The sequence below is a fragment of the Pristiophorus japonicus genome, chromosome 13, assembly GCF_044704955.1.
Source record: "Pristiophorus japonicus isolate sPriJap1 chromosome 13, sPriJap1.hap1, whole genome shotgun sequence".
NCBI lineage: Eukaryota > Metazoa > Chordata > Chondrichthyes > Pristiophoridae > Pristiophorus > Pristiophorus japonicus.
In genome coordinates, this window is record NC_091989.1 from 36,091,878 (window position 1) to 36,109,315 (window position 17,438).

Below are 17,438 nucleotides of genomic sequence, written 5' to 3' on the forward strand. Positions count from 1 at the left end.
CTTAAGCCACACTTGGAGTACTGTGAACAGTTGTGGTCTCCATATTAATAAAAGGATATGGAGGCACTGGAGAAGGTGCAAAGATTTACTAGAATGATACCAGAACTGAGAGGTTATAGTTATCAGGAAAGATTGCACAGGCTGGGTCTTTTTCTCTACAAAATAGAAGACTGAGGGATGACCCAATAGAGATCTTTAAGATTATGAAAGGGTTTCATAGGGTAGACAGAGGGAAGATGTTTCCACTTGTGGGAGAGACCAGAAGTGGGGGCCATAAATATAAGTCACTGATAAATCCAATAGGGAATTCAGGAGAAACTTCTTGATCCAGAGAGTGGTTAGAATGTGGAACTCGCTACCACAAGGAGTAGTTGAGAGACTAGCCTAGATGCATTTAAAGGGAAGCTAGATAAGCACATGAGGAAGAAAGGAATAGTGGGATATGTTGATGGGGTTGGATGAGGTTGAGTGGAAAGATGCTTGTGTGAAGCATAAATCTGCTGGCATGGACCTTTTGGGCTGAATGGCCTGTTTCTACGCTGCAAATACTGTGCAACTATGTAACTATGTGACCCGCTGTGTACGTCTCATATTTTTTGTTCTTACTTGAGATTCCCAACCTTTAGAATTTTCCTTTTTATTAAACAACTGTTACTTCATAATTCCTAATTTTATTGCTGCTGCTTTTTGGTGATAAGATATTAGAATTTTTCCAATGCCTACTTTGGTAACATAAATTACTTTCAAGATCTTTCTGTTGCATCATTCATAGTAGATTGTAATGTTCACCTTTTAGATTGAAGCCCCTGCACTGTGCCATCGGGTTGCCATGTCTCACGTCCTGTCTACGGCTTCTCCTGTAACCAAAACAAAATCACAATTAAAAACAGCGGTTTTTGTGACGGAGCATTATAATTTGTATGGCAGGTAGAACTGTGGCATAAAAAGGAGTAAATTTTCATCTTCACCTCATGAGCAGTAACCTGGCGAAGTGGATCACCCATCTGGCATAGAAATCGGTGACTGAAATCAATGGATTGAAGATCGAGTGGGTTCTACAGCAGCTAGCTGAACCTCTCCACCAGGATGCAGCTTAGGCATTGGGGTCAAAATGTGCCCCCATGTGTTTCAACAAAATGTGCCCCCATGTGTTTCAACAAAATGTGCCCCCATGTGTTGAGCAAAGAGTCTGTGACAGAAACAAGCTCTGTTCATCCTGTGCTGTCAAACTCCAGAATAAAAATTGCTAATACTTAATCCTCTTCCAGGCAATCTTTGCCTGTAAGGAGATTCTCCTTTGTTCTTAGCACATTGCAATTGTCTTACTAGACAACAGGGCAATAGGCTAGAACTGTCGAGTCCAAGAGCACAATGTGAAGGTGTTTTTATAAATGGGTTGACAGGAGGCCTAAATCCAGCTACAGGAAGTAGCTGCAAAGAATCATTTGTTTGCCTCCTCCTTTCTGGTGCGGAACCTCTCACTTAATGTCCCGACTAAGAACTGACAAGCATTATCAGTGATAAACCGAGAGGCTGGTGAGGTTCTGTTTGGCTGATTTCAATCCCAAGCCTGCAATTAAGTATCTTATTACCTCTCCACTGCTGCTGTCTTCACTGGAACAGTTTGTCATTCTCATTTAATCTGTAAATGTGAGTGAGCGGGATGTGAGTGGCCATTCAGAAGTCTGAACAAGTGGTTATTTTACATGGGTAAAACTTGAAAAGAGTCATTCACGGATGTGATGTGGTATATCGCCATTATATTTATCCCTGGTGGCATGAAATTGAGCACCTATTCAGAAAAGCTAATTAAAAACAGAACAATTCCCCTCAGCCTGCTGAATGCATCATTCTTTCAGGACGATAAAAGACCCATTTAAAAACAGCATTGGCACTGTAGAAGATGGAGGCACTTGGGTCTTTACATGTGACAAATAGCCTATATTTAGTGATTGTTATATGAATTAATCCCTATCGTTGCCACTTTAACGTTGCTGAACTGCTTCCACTGAGTTTGTTCCCATTGATGCAGAAATTGCCTCATTTATTATCAGATGGATTCGGCAACAATGGGACAAATTGCGTATGCATTGCTTGTCTGTATGGGTGCACGAAGAACCTGGTTGTCTCATGGCTAGAGCCAAGGTAGTGGATCTAAAGCCGTAAATAGCTTTGACACCAAAGGCATTTGTGTTCAAGGCACCCAGCAAAGCATCCTCCGAGCAGAGTTTGATGGACCCGAGAGAATTAGTACTATGTTCTGGCCGTCCCATGCATTGGGGCGGCCTAACCTTCGAAATTCAGCACTCTTTTGGGGCGGGGCAGATGTGGCCTCATCATGGGGGCAGGTGGAGGCTGGTCGGAGTAGCCCAGGGCAGGGCAGTGTAATTAGTATTGGATTTCTCCAACAAAGAGCTGGCACTGATTCAGTGGTCTGAATAACTTCCTTCTGTGCTGGAAACATCTATGACTCTATGTTCTATTAAGGCTGATTGTTTACATAATAGATTGCAATCACCAGTGATCATGCAGTGCAAACAGCACGGACAAGTAGCCATTTAACTAAAGGATCTATTTGAATCATTTTCTGAAGAAATCAAGGGGCCGAAATTGGCCACCGCCCGAAACGAGGTGCACCTACCGGTTTTGATGTGTTCTGGCTGCCCCATGGATTAGGCCGGCCTAAGCGTCGAAATTCCGCACTTTTTTGGGGCGGGGCAGAAGTGGCCTCATCATGGGGGCAGAAGTGAAGGTGGGGCGGAATAGCTGAGGCTGTCAGTCATCAGCAGCGCGCTGGTGATGTCATCACGCTGGCGCGTCACAACTTCTCTCCCCTTCAGTTAAAGGGGAGAGCCGCTGCGAACTCTGCAGCCACTTTAGTGACAAACACTGGGCCACCAGGGAGGGTTTTGGCCAGGCCAGAGGCTTGGCACCCAAGAGGGGGTGCCAAGCTGCCTGTTGGCGGCCCGGCAGAGCCAGTGGCCATATTGTCGGACCGACCTGGCAGTCGGCCGCCAAAAAAAAATAACATGGCGGCCGCGGCAATGTGCCCTCCACTTTATGGGCAGCCGTGCCGCCATGCTACAGAGAGTGTACCGACAGCAAAGGCTGTCGGGGGCATCTATCGGCGGCGGGGCCGCTCCCGCGGGGTAATACCAGGAAAGCGGCTACTTCCCAAGGGGCAATTTTGTGAGGGGGTCCCGCCAGTCGTTAAGAGCTGGGCGCGTGCACGCCACGGCGGGTAAACGGGCGGAGCGGTCCCGGACACCGCTTCAAACCTGAGGAAGGGCAATTTCCAAAATGGCGGCCTCTCCGCAAAGACTCAGCGGCCATTCTGCGCCGCCCCCGTGACCACTGCTTTCAGGGGGCCAGAGGCCTAATCAGAAGGGGCAACTTCGCCCCCCAAATATTTTAATTGTTGGTTACAAATTGAATGTTAACTATTTGATTCGTGGTGTCTTTGGGCAACATATATCAGCATACATTATTCGTTGTTTCTCTTACCTTTTGCCAGTTAGATAGAACCTGGAGCAGGATTTGCCATCCCAGGCACAGTAAGGGTCTCTGGCCAAGCAACAGTCAGCACATGCTGTACCGTAGACATGGCAGCGATGAAAAGACACCTGGGTGATACCTTCATCTGAGCTCACATATAGCTGTTGCTGTTACAAAAATGAGATCATAAATAGCAATTAATACAGATGACCTCATTTCTCCCCTAGTTGTGAAAGAATGCACAAGGGACACAGCAACAAAGATGATTTAGGAGACTTTCTTTTATTCAAAGATTGTTTTCAATTTTCCCTTTCGCCTCCCCTCTCTGTTTCCTGAAGGTGCTGACTCATGTGACTTCAGTCGAACAACCGCATTCCTGTTTCAGTGAGTGTCGGAAGACTATTCCTTTCAGAGTGGCATTGCCACACACATTCCTGAGGAAGTCACTGGGTGCTGATGAGCACGAATGTTGGTTGAGTTTTTTGCTTTACCAGCCCAGGGGAGCTAAGGCCACATGCACTGACCGCCACTCAACACCTGGCTGTGACCACAGATTGAATACGCGTCCTTCCTGGTCTATATGTCTTAGGAATGCATATTGGTATCACTGATCTATTGTGCACTAAGGAGGTATTTATGTAATGTCACCAAGGTATTAGACTGTTAAATACATTCAGATAACTTTGCCTGAATATTTACAGAGTATTTACAGCACAGAAACAGGCCATTTAGCCCGACAGACCCATATTGGTGTTTAAGCTCCACATGAGCTGCCTCCCATCCTTATTCATCGATTCCTTTTGTCCTCATGCGCTTATCTAGCTTCCCCTTAAATGCATCTACACCATTAGCCTCAACTACTCCTTGTGGTAGTGAGTTCCACATTTTAACCACTCTCTGGGTAAAGAAGTTTCTCCTAAATTCCCAATTGGATTTATCAGTGACTATCTTATATTTATGGCCCCTATGTTCTGGTCTCACCCTAAGTGGAAAGATCTTCTCTACATTTACCCTAGCAAACCCTTTCATAATCCTAAATACCTCTGTCAGGTCACCCCTCAGTCTTCCGTTTTCTAGAGAGAAGAACCCCAGCCTGTTCAATCTTTCCTGATCGGCTTAACTTCTCAGTTCTGGTATCATTCTAGTAAATCTTTTTTGCACTATCTCCACTGCCTCTGTATCCTTTTTATAATATGGAGACCAGTACTGTTCACAATACTCCAAGTGTGGTCTAACTAAGGTTCTATTCATAACTTCCCTGCTTTTCAATTCTATCCCTCTAGAAATTAACCCCGGTGCTCTGTTTGGTCTTATTAACCTGCGTCGCTACTTTCAGTGATTTGTGTATCTGTACCCCCTAGATCCCTCTGCTCCTCTACCCCATTATTTTCCAAAGAGTCTGTGGTCTCCTTATTCTTCCTACCAAAATGTACCATGTCACATTTATCTATATTGACCCTAATTTGCCAATTACAGACCCATTATGTAAGTTTATTAATGTCTTCCTGTATTTTGTGACAGCCCTCCTCTGTATTAACTACACCCCCAATTTGGTGTCATCCGCAAATTTTGATATTGTACTTTCAATTCCCAGCCCACTTCATTTACATAAACAATGAACAACATTGGTCCCAGCACCGATCCTTGTGGAACACAACTTCCCACCATTTGCCAATCTGAGTAACTACTTTAAACTCCTACTCTCTATTTCCTGTTTTGTAACCAGCTTGCTATCAATTCTACTACTTGTTCCCTGACTTCACATGTTCTGACTTTAGTCACGAGTCTACTATGCGGTACCTTATTGAAGGCTTTTTGGAAATCCAAATATATTATGTCTACTGCATTACCCTATCTACTCTTTCTGTTACTTCTTCAAAGAATTCAATAAGATTGGTCAAGCATGACCTTCCATTTTGGAATCCATGCTGACTACTCTTTGTTATATTTTCAGTTTCTAGATATCTTTCCATTACAAGTTTCATGCCTCCCAACTGTTACCATCTCCAAACGGGGCATTACTGAATTTCGACCTGATACTCTGTAACCATTTACATAATAATGCTATAAATTTTGTTTTAAAATGGATTGATACCAACCTCCCTAACTTGTATTATGGAAAATTACATCATGACACATTGTTTTCATTTAAAGTTTCCAAAGATATGTTGATGATGTTCCAAGCCATGTGATCTCTTCACACAGAGGATTATATCATGCTGGCCATCACAATGGTAGCATCGGGCAGCTGTGCTCAGCATTTGTTCAGGAGTTCACGTGCATTTTCTACACACTAATTTTAGTCTAGCCAATTCTTTATCATGGAATAATCTGCCTCCGATTCTACTTAGCCCATCATTTTTTATAGAACAGCACTTTTTCAGTTAAGCGAAGATATTTGTGCTTCGTGATCCACTGTGTGTATTGGTTTGACACAGATGCAAAATTTTGTTCACCAATATCAAATGCTGGTTACAATTCTTTAAGTTAACAAAGAACTGACAGGACTCTACAAGACATTTAGGACTGAAGCTTAGATCATTGCGACTTCATGAAGTTTGTTTTCCCACACAGGTTGCAGTTATACTGCATCGAGTGACAAAATACCTGTTCGAGGTGGTCTCACACTGCTTGCCAGCATTTGACGATCAGTTAGATCAGCCACTTCACCATTTCATTATATTGCAGGTCTTGCAACATGAAAAGCATCTTGCACCAATCCAAATACTCCATTATAACTGGGCTATATCAATGATGAACCATTTTATTGAAATTGAATTGACATTAGCAGATCTCATGCACTGACTGACAACAGTTTTAAACTCAAAGTGCAATGAAATGCCAAGAAATAGATGTAAAAAGATACACAGGTAACAAAAATAAAAATCTACCTTTTTGGATGAGATTTTCATTGTTGTGATAGCTGATCGATTCTGCAAAAGAGAAAATAATTGTGATTATTTTAAGGTTAATTTGCACTCTTGGCGAATTGCCAAGTCGACTTATATTGGTAGATCTCCCAGTAATTTCTTATTAATTTTGCAACAATGAGCAGCAAATTGAATGGATATAACTTGCCTGTTTGAAGTTAGTCTCTATTGTTCTTTTGTGAACTATGCTTTAATGTTTACACTGTGATGAGGTCAATTGGCTATAAACATGAAATTAGTAATTGTGGATTGTTCTATGTGTAGTCATGAAGCAATTTGATTCAATTGTGATCACTTCAGTAAAATAACAGACATGAAGCCAAAACACATTAATGAATACAAACCTTCACAGAAGCCTCTAACCCATTATATAATAATGCATCCAATACGCTAAAGATGCAATTATACTGCTACGTTTGAATAACTGAAAATGAGTTTCTGCATTGCACGAATGACAGCATAACTCCGGAATGAGGTTCCTATGTGATTCTAGAATGCAGCTGTGCGAGACCCCTGGGGGAGGCCATCTCACATCCCTTGGCTTGGCTCCACAGGCACTACCAATATTGAATTCAACGTTTTGTGAAAGTGGCTACAGTCAGAACATTTACATTTTACTGGCCTGGACTGGAGCTCTGTGGATACAATGGGCTAGAAATTGCGCAGTGCGCCGTTTGGGGCGATAAGTTTTGCAAGAACGCAGAAGTATTGCCGGGCACTACCCAATTCAATCGGATGTGAACTTCCGGTTTAGCGCTCCAGAAGGGAAATGGAGCATCAAATCAAGTGCTACCACTTCCCTTGGAGCGCTAAACGGAGCAAGAGGGGCGGTAGCGACAGAGCCTGCACAATGTCCCGCGCAGTGCTGCTGGAATCATGGGCTCCTTCCCTCCCTTAAAGGGAAGGGCCAATGCTGCGGTGATTTAAAGGTAAGGCTGGGAAAGGCGGATGACGGGACCTGCGATCCACGAAGAGCAGCCCCAAGCACTGCACCAGAAGACAGACTGCTCAAGCATGGGATGGGAAAAATTGGGGTGAGAATAAGATTTTGGTCTACCTGACCACCACTGCCTTTAATTAGCGCTCCCCAAACGGCCGGCTGGGGTCACAACACCTCCTGCAGCTGGTGTTGTTGACGTCTGCCGATGTTGAAGGGGGCAGGAGCAAATTTAAGATCCAGGGCGAGAACAGAGCGAGAACCAGATGACCAGATGATGTCACGATCTTTGAGGGACAGGAGATCGTGGTGTTAAGGTTTATCGCCAGTGCTAACTCGCCAGGGAAGTTCGCGGGCGTTGGTACTTTCGTCGCGCCCGGTCGGTAAACCGTTAGCACCCAGTTATAGCCTCCAGGATGCACTAACGGGAGGCGCAAAGGAGGCCAATTTCTCTCCCAATGATTTTCCTTTTGGCTATGAGACTGTGATTCCAGCCAAGTAGGAAAACTCAGGTATTACCGATAACAAATTCTTTCTATAGTTGCTCGTCTCATAACATCAGTACAGTATAAACACAACCTAATTGTTTAATTAGCATCAATATTAATGCTGGGTCAAATTACTGTTTCATAGAAATAGTTGCACAAGGTTTTAATAAGAATCCATATGGTAGTAAACAGCGCTATATGTGGTTCAGCAGAAATTCCTAGAAATGGGGGGAGGGGGGCGGCGGCTGATTTTGATGAGATCCATTTCATTGAGTGAGAGGTGTACCCCTCTGAGGTCACATCCTGCCTTTGAAAGGTGTAACCTGATGGAGGCATGCTAAATACCAGGGGGGCGGGGGCGGGTGGAGAGTCGAAGGGCGAAATTGACACTTTTTGCGATGCCCATTAGCGTCTTTGGGGGGTGCTAACAAGGTACAAAGCACTTTTCACCCGGGGGGGAGGGGGGGGCGGTGCGCTACTGGCTCCCAGGAAATTGCCTGGGAGTTTGGGGGGGGTACCGTCACAGCAGCGCTGCACCCCTTGTTGAGCGCCCCGGGCCGCCGTGCAACCGGCGATGATGTCATCGCCATGCGCTGTGACCCCTTAGCGCTGCTCCAATTCTGCCCCGTGGGGATATTGCCCCTTCCCCGCAAGACTGGCGCGAGTGGGACAGATGTTAAAGGGGAACTTGCCAGTACCCACCCTCCCCACCCCCCCCCCCCCGCTGCCATCTTGCTTGTTTTGCCAACACGCGAGTAAGCTTTACTGGTTCCCCCTTAGCATGATCCGGGTTGCCATCGTGCAGCCCGGCACTCTGTTTTGGGTGCCAGGCTGCAGCCCTGGTACCACGATGCCCTTGTGGTTCAGTGGAGGCCATCAGAAGCCTTGCAGAGTGCACAGCGGCCCTTCCCTTTAAGCAAGGAGAAGGGGCCTTGAAGCGCTTCAGCGCTACACGGAGTATCCGCGTAGTGCTCCGGATTGCACCCCGTTAGTGCTGCTGGTCCCACCCCTACAGGAAGTGGAGTGCACGGGATTGCACTCCACTTCCTCTGAGGGGCAGTAGGGCCAATTCAGCGGCCGGGGCGGGGCTTCCCTGCCGAGCGCAGGAAGTACTGCCTGAGCAGGTTACCGCCCACAATTGGGGTGCAGGGCAATTTCACCCCCAAGACCTTTAATTCTATAGATTTATTCCATCCTGCTAGTATTTAATATAAATGATTTGTAATCAATGCTGGAATTCTTAGAGCTAGAAAACAGAATGCAAAATAAGCACCTTTTCTAAAAAGTGCCATCTTAAAACTCCTTATGAAAGCAAAAACGTCCTTTTATGTAGGCATTTTGGATTGCATTTGTTATGGAGTACAGTTCAAGATTCCCAAATGTTTATCTGTTTTTATCTAGGATATTGCTTGTATATGAATGATATATGTTTAAATAATAGATGTGTTGGCAGCCTGATTGCTCCAGTGGTTGAGCACTCGGCTCCTAATCCGAAGGTTACAAATGCAAGTCCCACCGTCTGCGTGTCACGTGCTCTCGTTTTCCTCAGCTGGATGAGGCCCATACGTTCCCTCAGCTGGATGAGGCCCATACCTTATCTCAGTTGGATGAGGCCCATACGTTTCCTCAGTTGGATGAGGCCCATACCTTATCTCAGTTGGATGAGGCCCATAACTTATCTCAGTTGGATGAGGCCCATACGTTTCCTCAGTTGGATGAGGCCCATACGTTTCCTCAGCTGGATGAGGCCCATACCTTATCTCAGTTGGATGAGGCCCATACATAATCTCAGTTGGATGAGGCCCATACATTTCCTCAGTTGGATGAGGCCCATACCTTATCTCAGTTGGATGAGGCCCATACGTTTCCTCAGTTGGATGAGGCCCATACGTTTCCTTAGTTGGATGAGGCCGAAATGTTTTCTCAGTTGGATGAGGCCCATATGTTTCCTCAGCTGGATGAGACCCATACCTTATCTCAGTTGGATGAGGCCCATACATTTCCTCAGTTGGATGAGGCCCATACCTTATTTCAGTTGGATGAGGCCCATACCTTATCTCAGTTGGATGAGGCCCATAACTTATCTCAGTTGGATGAGGCCCATACGTTTCTTCAGTTGGATGAGGCCCATACCTTATCTCAGTTGGATGAGGCCCATACCTTATCTCAGTTGGATGGGGCCCATGCGTTTTCTCAGTTGGATGAGGCCCATACCTTATCTCAGTTGGATGATGCCCTTACGTTTTCTCAGTTGGATGAGGCCCATACGTTTCCTCAGCTGGATGAGACCCATACGTTTCCTCAGTTGGATGAGGCCGATACGATTCCTCAGTTGGATGAGGCCCATACGATTCCTCAGTTGGATGAGGCCCATACGTTTCCTCAGCTGGATGAGACCCATACCTTATCTCAGTTGGATGAGGCCCATACGTTTTCTCAATTGGATGAGACCCATACCTTATCTCAGTTGGATGTGGCCCATAAGTTTTCTCAGTTGGACGAGGCCCATATCTTATCTCAGTTGGATGAGGCCCATACCTTATCTCAGTTGGATGAGGACCATACATTTCCTCAGTTGGACGAGGCCCATATCTTATCTCAGTTGGATGTGGCCCATGTTTTCTCAGTTGGATGTGGCCCATACCTTATCTCAGTTGGATGAGGCCCATACGTTTCCTCAGTTGGATGAGGCCCATACATTTCCTCAGTTGGATGAGGCCCATACCTTATCTCAGTTGGATGAGGCCCATACGTTATCTCAGTTGGATGAGGCCCATATGTTATCTCAGTTGGACGAGGCCCTTACGTTTCCTCAGTTGGATGAGGCCCATACGTTTCCTTAGTTGGATGAGGCCGAAATGTTTTCTCAGTTGGATGAGGCCCATATGTTTCCTCAGCTGGATGAGGCCCATACCTTATCTCAGTTGGATGAGGCCCATACATTTCCTCAGTTGGATGAGGCCCATACCTTATTTCAGTTGGATGAGGCCCATACCTTATCTCAGTTGGATGAGGCCCATAACTTATCTCAGTTGGATGAGGCCCATACGTTTCTTCAGTTGGATGAGGCCCATACCTTATCTCAGTTGGATGAGGCCCATACCTTATCTCAGTTGGATGGGGCCCATGCGTTTTCTCAGTTGGATGAGGCCCATACCTTATCTCAGTTGGATGATGCCCTTACGTTTTCTCAGTTGGATGAGGCCCATACGTTTCCTCAGCTGGATGAGACCCATACGTTTCCTCAGTTGGATGAGGCCGATACGATTCCTCAGTTGGATGAGGCCCATACGATTCCTCAGTTGGATGAGGCCCATACGTTTCCTCAGCTGGATGAGACCCATACCTTATCTCAGTTGGATGAGGCCCATACGTTTTCTCAATTGGATGAGACCCATACCTTATCTCAGTTGGATGTGGCCCATAAGTTTTCTCAGTTGGATGAGGCCCATACATTTCCTCAGCTGGATGAGACCCATACGTTTCCTCAGTTGGATGAGGCCGATACGATTCCTCAGTTGGATGAGGCCCATACGATTCCTCAGTTGGATGAGGCCCATACGTTTCCTCAGCTGGATGAGACCCATACCTTATCTCAGTTGGATGAGGCCCATACGTTTTCTCAATTGGATGAGACCCATACCTTATCTCAGTTGGATGTGGCCCATAAGTTTTCTCAGTTGGATGAGGCCCATACATTTCCTCAGCTGGATGAGACCCATACCTTATCTCAGTTGGATGAGGCCCAAAGCTTATCTCAGTTGAATGAGGCCCATACCTTATCTCAGCTGGATGAGGCCCATACCTTATCTCAGTTGGATGAGGCCCATACCTTATCTCAGTTGGATGAGGCCCATACCTTATCTCAGTTGGATGAGGACCATACATTTCCTCAGTTGGACGAGGCCCATATCTTATCTCAGTTGGATGTGGCCCATGTTTTCTCAGTTGGATGTGGCCCATACCTTATCTCAGTTGGATGAGGCCCATACGTTTCCTCAGTTGGATGAGGCCCATACATTTCCTCAGTTGGATGAGGCCCATACCTTATCTCAGTTGGATGAGGCCCATACGTTATCTCAGTTGGATGAGGCCCATATGTTATCTCAGTTGGACGAGGCCCATACCTTATCTCAGTTGGATGAGGCCCATACATTTCCTCAGTTGGATGAGGCCCATAAGTTTTCTCACTTGGATGAGGCCCATACGTTTTCTCAGTTGGATGAGGCCCATACGTTTTCTCAGTTGGATGAGGCCCATACGTTTCCTCAGTTGGATGAGGGCCATACAATTACTCAGTTGGATGAGGCCCATATGATTCCTCAGTTGGATGAGGCCCATACGTTTCCTCAGTTGGATGAGGCCCATACGTTTCTTCAGTTGGATGAGGCCCATACCTTATCTCAGTTGGATGAGGCCCATACGTTTCCTCAGTTGGATGAGGCCCATACGTTTTCTCAGTTGGATGAGGCCCATACATTTCCTCAGCTGGATGAGGCCCATACCTTATCTCAGTTGGATGAGGCCCATACCTTATCTCAGTTGGATGAGGCCCATACCTTATCTCAGTTGGATGGGGCCCATACGTTTTCTCAGTTGGATGAGGCCCTTACGTTTTCTCAGTTGGATGAGGCCCATATGTTTTCTCAGTTGGACGAGGCCCATACATTATCTTAGTTGGATGAGGCCCATACGTTTTCTCAGTTGGATGAGGCCCATATGTTTTCTCACTTGGATGAGGCCCATACGTTTTCTCAGTTGGATGAGGCCCATACGTTTCCTCAGTTGGATGAGGCCCATACCTTATCTCAGTTGGATGAGACCCATACGTTTCCTCAGTTGGATGAGGCCCATACGTTTCCTTCGTTGGTTGAGGCCCATATGTTTTCTCAGTTGGATGAGGCCCATACGATTCCTCAGTTGGATGAGGACTATACGTTTCCTCAGTTGGATGAGGCCCATACGTTTCCTCAGCCAGACTGTCAGACTGAATGTGATGTAATAGAAAGGCATTCCATTCTGGGGAAAATGAAAAGGGACTCTGAGCTCTGTGAGTCCCCCTTTGACTGCTTCACCCGATAGCCAGGGATGGAAGAGCTGCAAAGATTCTAGCATGGAAATGCCTACACCATCGGCCTTTTCTACACATTGTTAGAAAAAGCACATTGGCTCTGATCCACCCACCTTACAGCTATTTTTTCACATTGATACTTTCTTCACAGAGAATGTATATGCTTGTCTCAAAGTCAAATTAGTTTGTCTTGATTGAATTTACATAATTAAAGAGATTAGGGAACTAACAGGAAACATTAAAATAAATAAATGTCTCTGGTAGATGATAAAAATTCCAAATTGTTTATTGGCGAAAGGTCATAGAGAATTCCTCTCCTATTTTAACTGCATTTGCTCACAAGGTACTTATATCACAATGTCTAAAAGATAAATATAATGTTAATCATAGTGAGAAGCATTTGGATGGGACTGTGTTACAGATACAAGGAGCTGACTTGGGCTCGGAATTTGCGGTCAACAGCAAAGCAAAGGCATTCACTGCTGACCCCGAAGTATGCTCCGCACAAGGATCTCACGACCCTCATGTCAAAAACTTTATAGTTTCCCACCTTCAATTCAAATCAACAGAAGTTATTGGGGATCCCCTTGTACGATCTGCCGTGAGGTCAACAAGCTATCTAAGCAGCCAATCAAAAGACAGAATTCTCACAGACAGCGAACAAGGAAATGGGTAAGCCCTTAAAATCCTAACTTTTAAAAAATATTAGAGAGAGCAAAAGAAAGATTGGGGTTCTCACACGGGGAAAAGGCAACCCTGAAATAAAGATGGATAAACTTTAAAAAAAAATTTTGAAAAGTTTCTCAAACATTTTAATTTTTATCAAAATGAATAAATTTCACACTGCACAAAATTAAAATTAGTTTTCCAGGCCCATAACATTTGTTTAGCAGTAATAATGCTGTCAAAACTTCAGTTACACCCAAATGCGTTGGGTCTAACTTTTAGTGGGGAATTTAACAACGTACTTACTGCGGAAAAGCCAAAGTTTTTGTCTGTTTCAGTGATTTGGTTGATTACACAGATTGTTTGCTCTCTGTGGGCGGGGGGAGGGGGGGCGGTGGGGGGAGTGGTACAATACAGCCTGTTTCTGGGCTGTCAATGACTGACCGCAACTTCAGGATTTCCACATGCGCCTGGGCCAAACCCCAAAGTTGTGGTCAATTTCAAAGGCAGATTGACGGCGAGCGCTCACAGTCCGTCATCATCCCGACTGCAAATTCTGGGCCACAAGTATCAGAATAATGCTCAGGCAGTTTATAAACATTTGACCACCTGAGAATGTGTTACTCTCTATCTCACTCTAACACAATGATTAATTTACATAATTAGTTCATCCCCTGTGTCAGCACTCATAGTGTACAGGGCATAGGGTGGTAGTACATCAGCAAGTAGGTAGCAGAAAGACTGTGTAGAGTCAGTCTAGAGCAGGAAGAGAGCAACAATGGGTGATACACGGCAGTGATAAAGCTGGTGGTGCTGAGGTGGGAGAGCGTTGGGGGCAGAGTGGGGAGGTGTGGTGGGACCAGAGTTGTGTCTGCAGAGTCAGCGAGGAAGCAGGAGGAGAGCAGCAGAGAACAACACAGAGCTTTGACAGGCACACTGCTGTGGTAGGAGAATGGACCCTTACTGGGAGAAGAGGTGGAAAATAGGGTGGAGGACATCAATTTAGAAATGAGTTTTGTTCCTTTTAGTGTGTTGTTAATTAGTTATGAATAGTAATGAAACATAGCCATTCAACTCTCACAGGGACTGTACATGTTTGGTAGAACATGAGAGGTTTTGAACATAAGAACATAAGAAATAGGAGCAGAAGTAGGCCCTACGGCCTATCGAGCCTGCTCTGCCATTCAATAAGATCATGGCTGATCATCGACCTCACAAATGTGACTGTAGGCACCAATCACAAAGAGTAGATGTTGTGTTCATACTCTGTTTGTTTGTTGCACAACTTTCACTGGATGGGCATTAGGACCCTGGATGGGAGCTATTCACACACTGCTGTAAACATGCTGGTTCATGCTGGTTGTGGGACACCATTTTGAGAATTGTTATAAAGGACACAGTAAGTTACATTACTCCTGTTTCAGTTAGTCTGTTATTTACGTACACAACAGTAGTAACACTGAACCAATCAGGAAGCTGCTCCAAGAGAAGAAGAAAGGCAGATGGACAGGACAGACCAGCAGCGAGGGAACAGAGTTTGTGGTGGGGGCCAAAGACAATGGCTTCTGTCTTCCCAATATTTAATTGGAGGAAATTTCTACTCGTCCAATACTGGATGCCGGGCAAACTGTGTTACAGACAGAGTTACATATGATTATGTTCAGTGTACCTCATTTTCGGGATGCAACGATTATTTAGGCAGCCAGACTAATGGAACATTTTTCTTTAGTTTCCAGCACTTTCTACTCAGTAGCGCCTCATCAAATAAAAAGATAAATCCTTGTTTGATTTATTTTTTTAAATACCAATTAATTTGAACAAAGGCTTTTTGAGGAAAAAGACAGGATGAGCGGGAAGATAAAGAAAGGAAGGAGTGAGGGGAGGAGGAAACAAGATGACGGTGAGGGGGCCTCTCACCTCCTGCCCTTGGGGAAACACGTGGGAGTGAATATTTAGGTGAGTGCCAACAGGGGAAAGGGGGAGGGAAGAATACAGAGGTTGAGTGGGTAGTTCAAAGGCACAGAGGTCGGAGTAGTGATGGAAGTAAGGGAGGTGGAGCAGATAGTGGGAAGGTGAAGGAGGTAAGGATAGGGGGCATGATGGGAGTGAGGAGGTAAGAAGCATGAGCGATTGGGGAGGAGATCGGAGGGAAGCTGCTGAGGGCCACACTTGCCCTTTAATCTCACCCCAAATGCAGTCTGCAGCTGTTGGAGGTCTTTTCCCCACCACACAATACCACGCAACCTACCATCTCAAACAGCAAGAAGAAGGTAAAATAAAGACAGAGAGATAAGCAGAACAGAGCACAGAAAGAAGCAAATAGAGTTGTGAGAGAGACGGGGGAGATGAGAAAGAGATACGAGAAGTAGAGGGCACAAGAGAGAGAGAGAGACAGCAACACCTACATCAGAGACCGTAAGAGTGACACAGTATTCTCCAACTTACTGTGTGCAACACCTTGGGTGATCAACTAGTCGTATATTGAAACTCTGTGCACAATTCCCATCACCTTTCTCTATTATAAGTTATGTTCACATTTATAATGGAAACTATCTGTGTAAACAAGTAGGGAGCGATTTTGGCCAATTATTGTCGGTGCTGAAGAGGTAAAGAGGTGGCGAAGATGGGGGTCTTAAGCTAAAACACCGGCATCTTGCTAGGGGTCCCCCTTGGTCTACAGGAGTAATGGGAGGAGAACATCAGGCCAGGCTTCGCACCACCCGCTGCTGCAGGAGAGAAGGACAGGTGGACTCCTTCTCCCCTACGGGTACAGGACATCCCTCCTCCTTTGGACCTACTCCACCAGGACCTCCAGTGCCATGCTCGAGAACCTGTGCGCCATCTCCCTCGGTCCATGAGCCATCCTGAAACCTGCTGTTGTGTGACAACCAGCCCACTCCACACCTTAAGTGGAAGTGGATGCGAGGAGCCCACATATACTGCTCCACGAATATTGCGTCTAATCAGCACTTGAGTGCTAAACCTCCAGACAAGTTAAAATTATGATAATTAGCAATTAGGACCAAAATTGCATGCTAAAACCAGACTTTCAAACAGCCGTGTCTTATTAGCACAGCACCCACTTATTGCCTGTTTTCATCCTTTCACCAAAATAACCCTCGTAATGCTTAATCACATCCTCCCCCAATGGAAGTGTTGCAGCCCTACCACTGGCAGGAAGGTGCAGTTACAAAGACAAGTTTACAATTGCAGCTTCCATTCAAAATTTAGATGAAGATATTTATAATGGAAATATAGAAATAAAGACTGAATGCATGCTTCTAAAATGGGGACTGAATCATGCCTGCAGAATCTGGTCCCAATAGCCCCGCCTCCATCCCCTCCTCACCTGAGGCCTACACTTGGCTTTGACTCCCTTGCCTGGAATTTCCGTGGGCGTTCTGAGGCAGTGGATTAGCAGAACTCCTCGAGAAATAGCGTAAGTGGCTGGAAATGGCCATTTACGCCATTCCCCTCCTCACCTGAGGCCTATACTTGGCTTTGACTCCCTTGCCTGGAATTTCCGTGGGCGTTCTGAGGCAGTGGATTAACAGAACTCCTCGAGAAATAGCGTAAGTGGCTGGAAATGGCCATTTACGCCATTGCTCCAGGGTTTCTGCTGACGCAAAGGTGGGAAATTGGGGGAATTCCGTGGCAATTCCCACCTCCTCCGTAGGGTTGCCAATCCTCGAGGATTGTCCCGGAGTCGTCAGGAATTGAAGATTACTCTCCAGGACACTGCCACGAGCAACCCGAGAGGAAAGTCATGGTGACATCGCAAAGCATTGTGATTTTGTCCTTTTTGTTTGAAAATTTATTAATTATAAAAATATTGCCAATGGAATAAGAAG

At 45.6% G+C, this 17,438-nt stretch overlaps 1 protein-coding gene across 3 annotated transcripts in view; it reads right to left on the minus strand.

Annotated features, from left to right (window-relative positions):
• Window positions 1–17,438, minus strand: part of sema3c (sema domain, immunoglobulin domain (Ig), short basic domain, secreted, (semaphorin) 3C) — a 151,298-nt gene that overhangs the window by 21,679 nt on the left and 112,181 nt on the right. For all 3 annotated transcript variants that reach the window (XM_070897368.1, XM_070897367.1, XM_070897366.1), the window contains exons 14-16: window positions 6,387–6,428; window positions 3,505–3,662; window positions 790–857 (exon numbers count right to left, since the gene is read on the minus strand). In XM_070897368.1, the coding sequence (XP_070753469.1) occupies window positions 790–857; window positions 3,505–3,662; window positions 6,387–6,428 (268 nt within the window). The remainder of the gene's footprint in view (window positions 1–789; window positions 858–3,504; window positions 3,663–6,386; window positions 6,429–17,438) is intronic.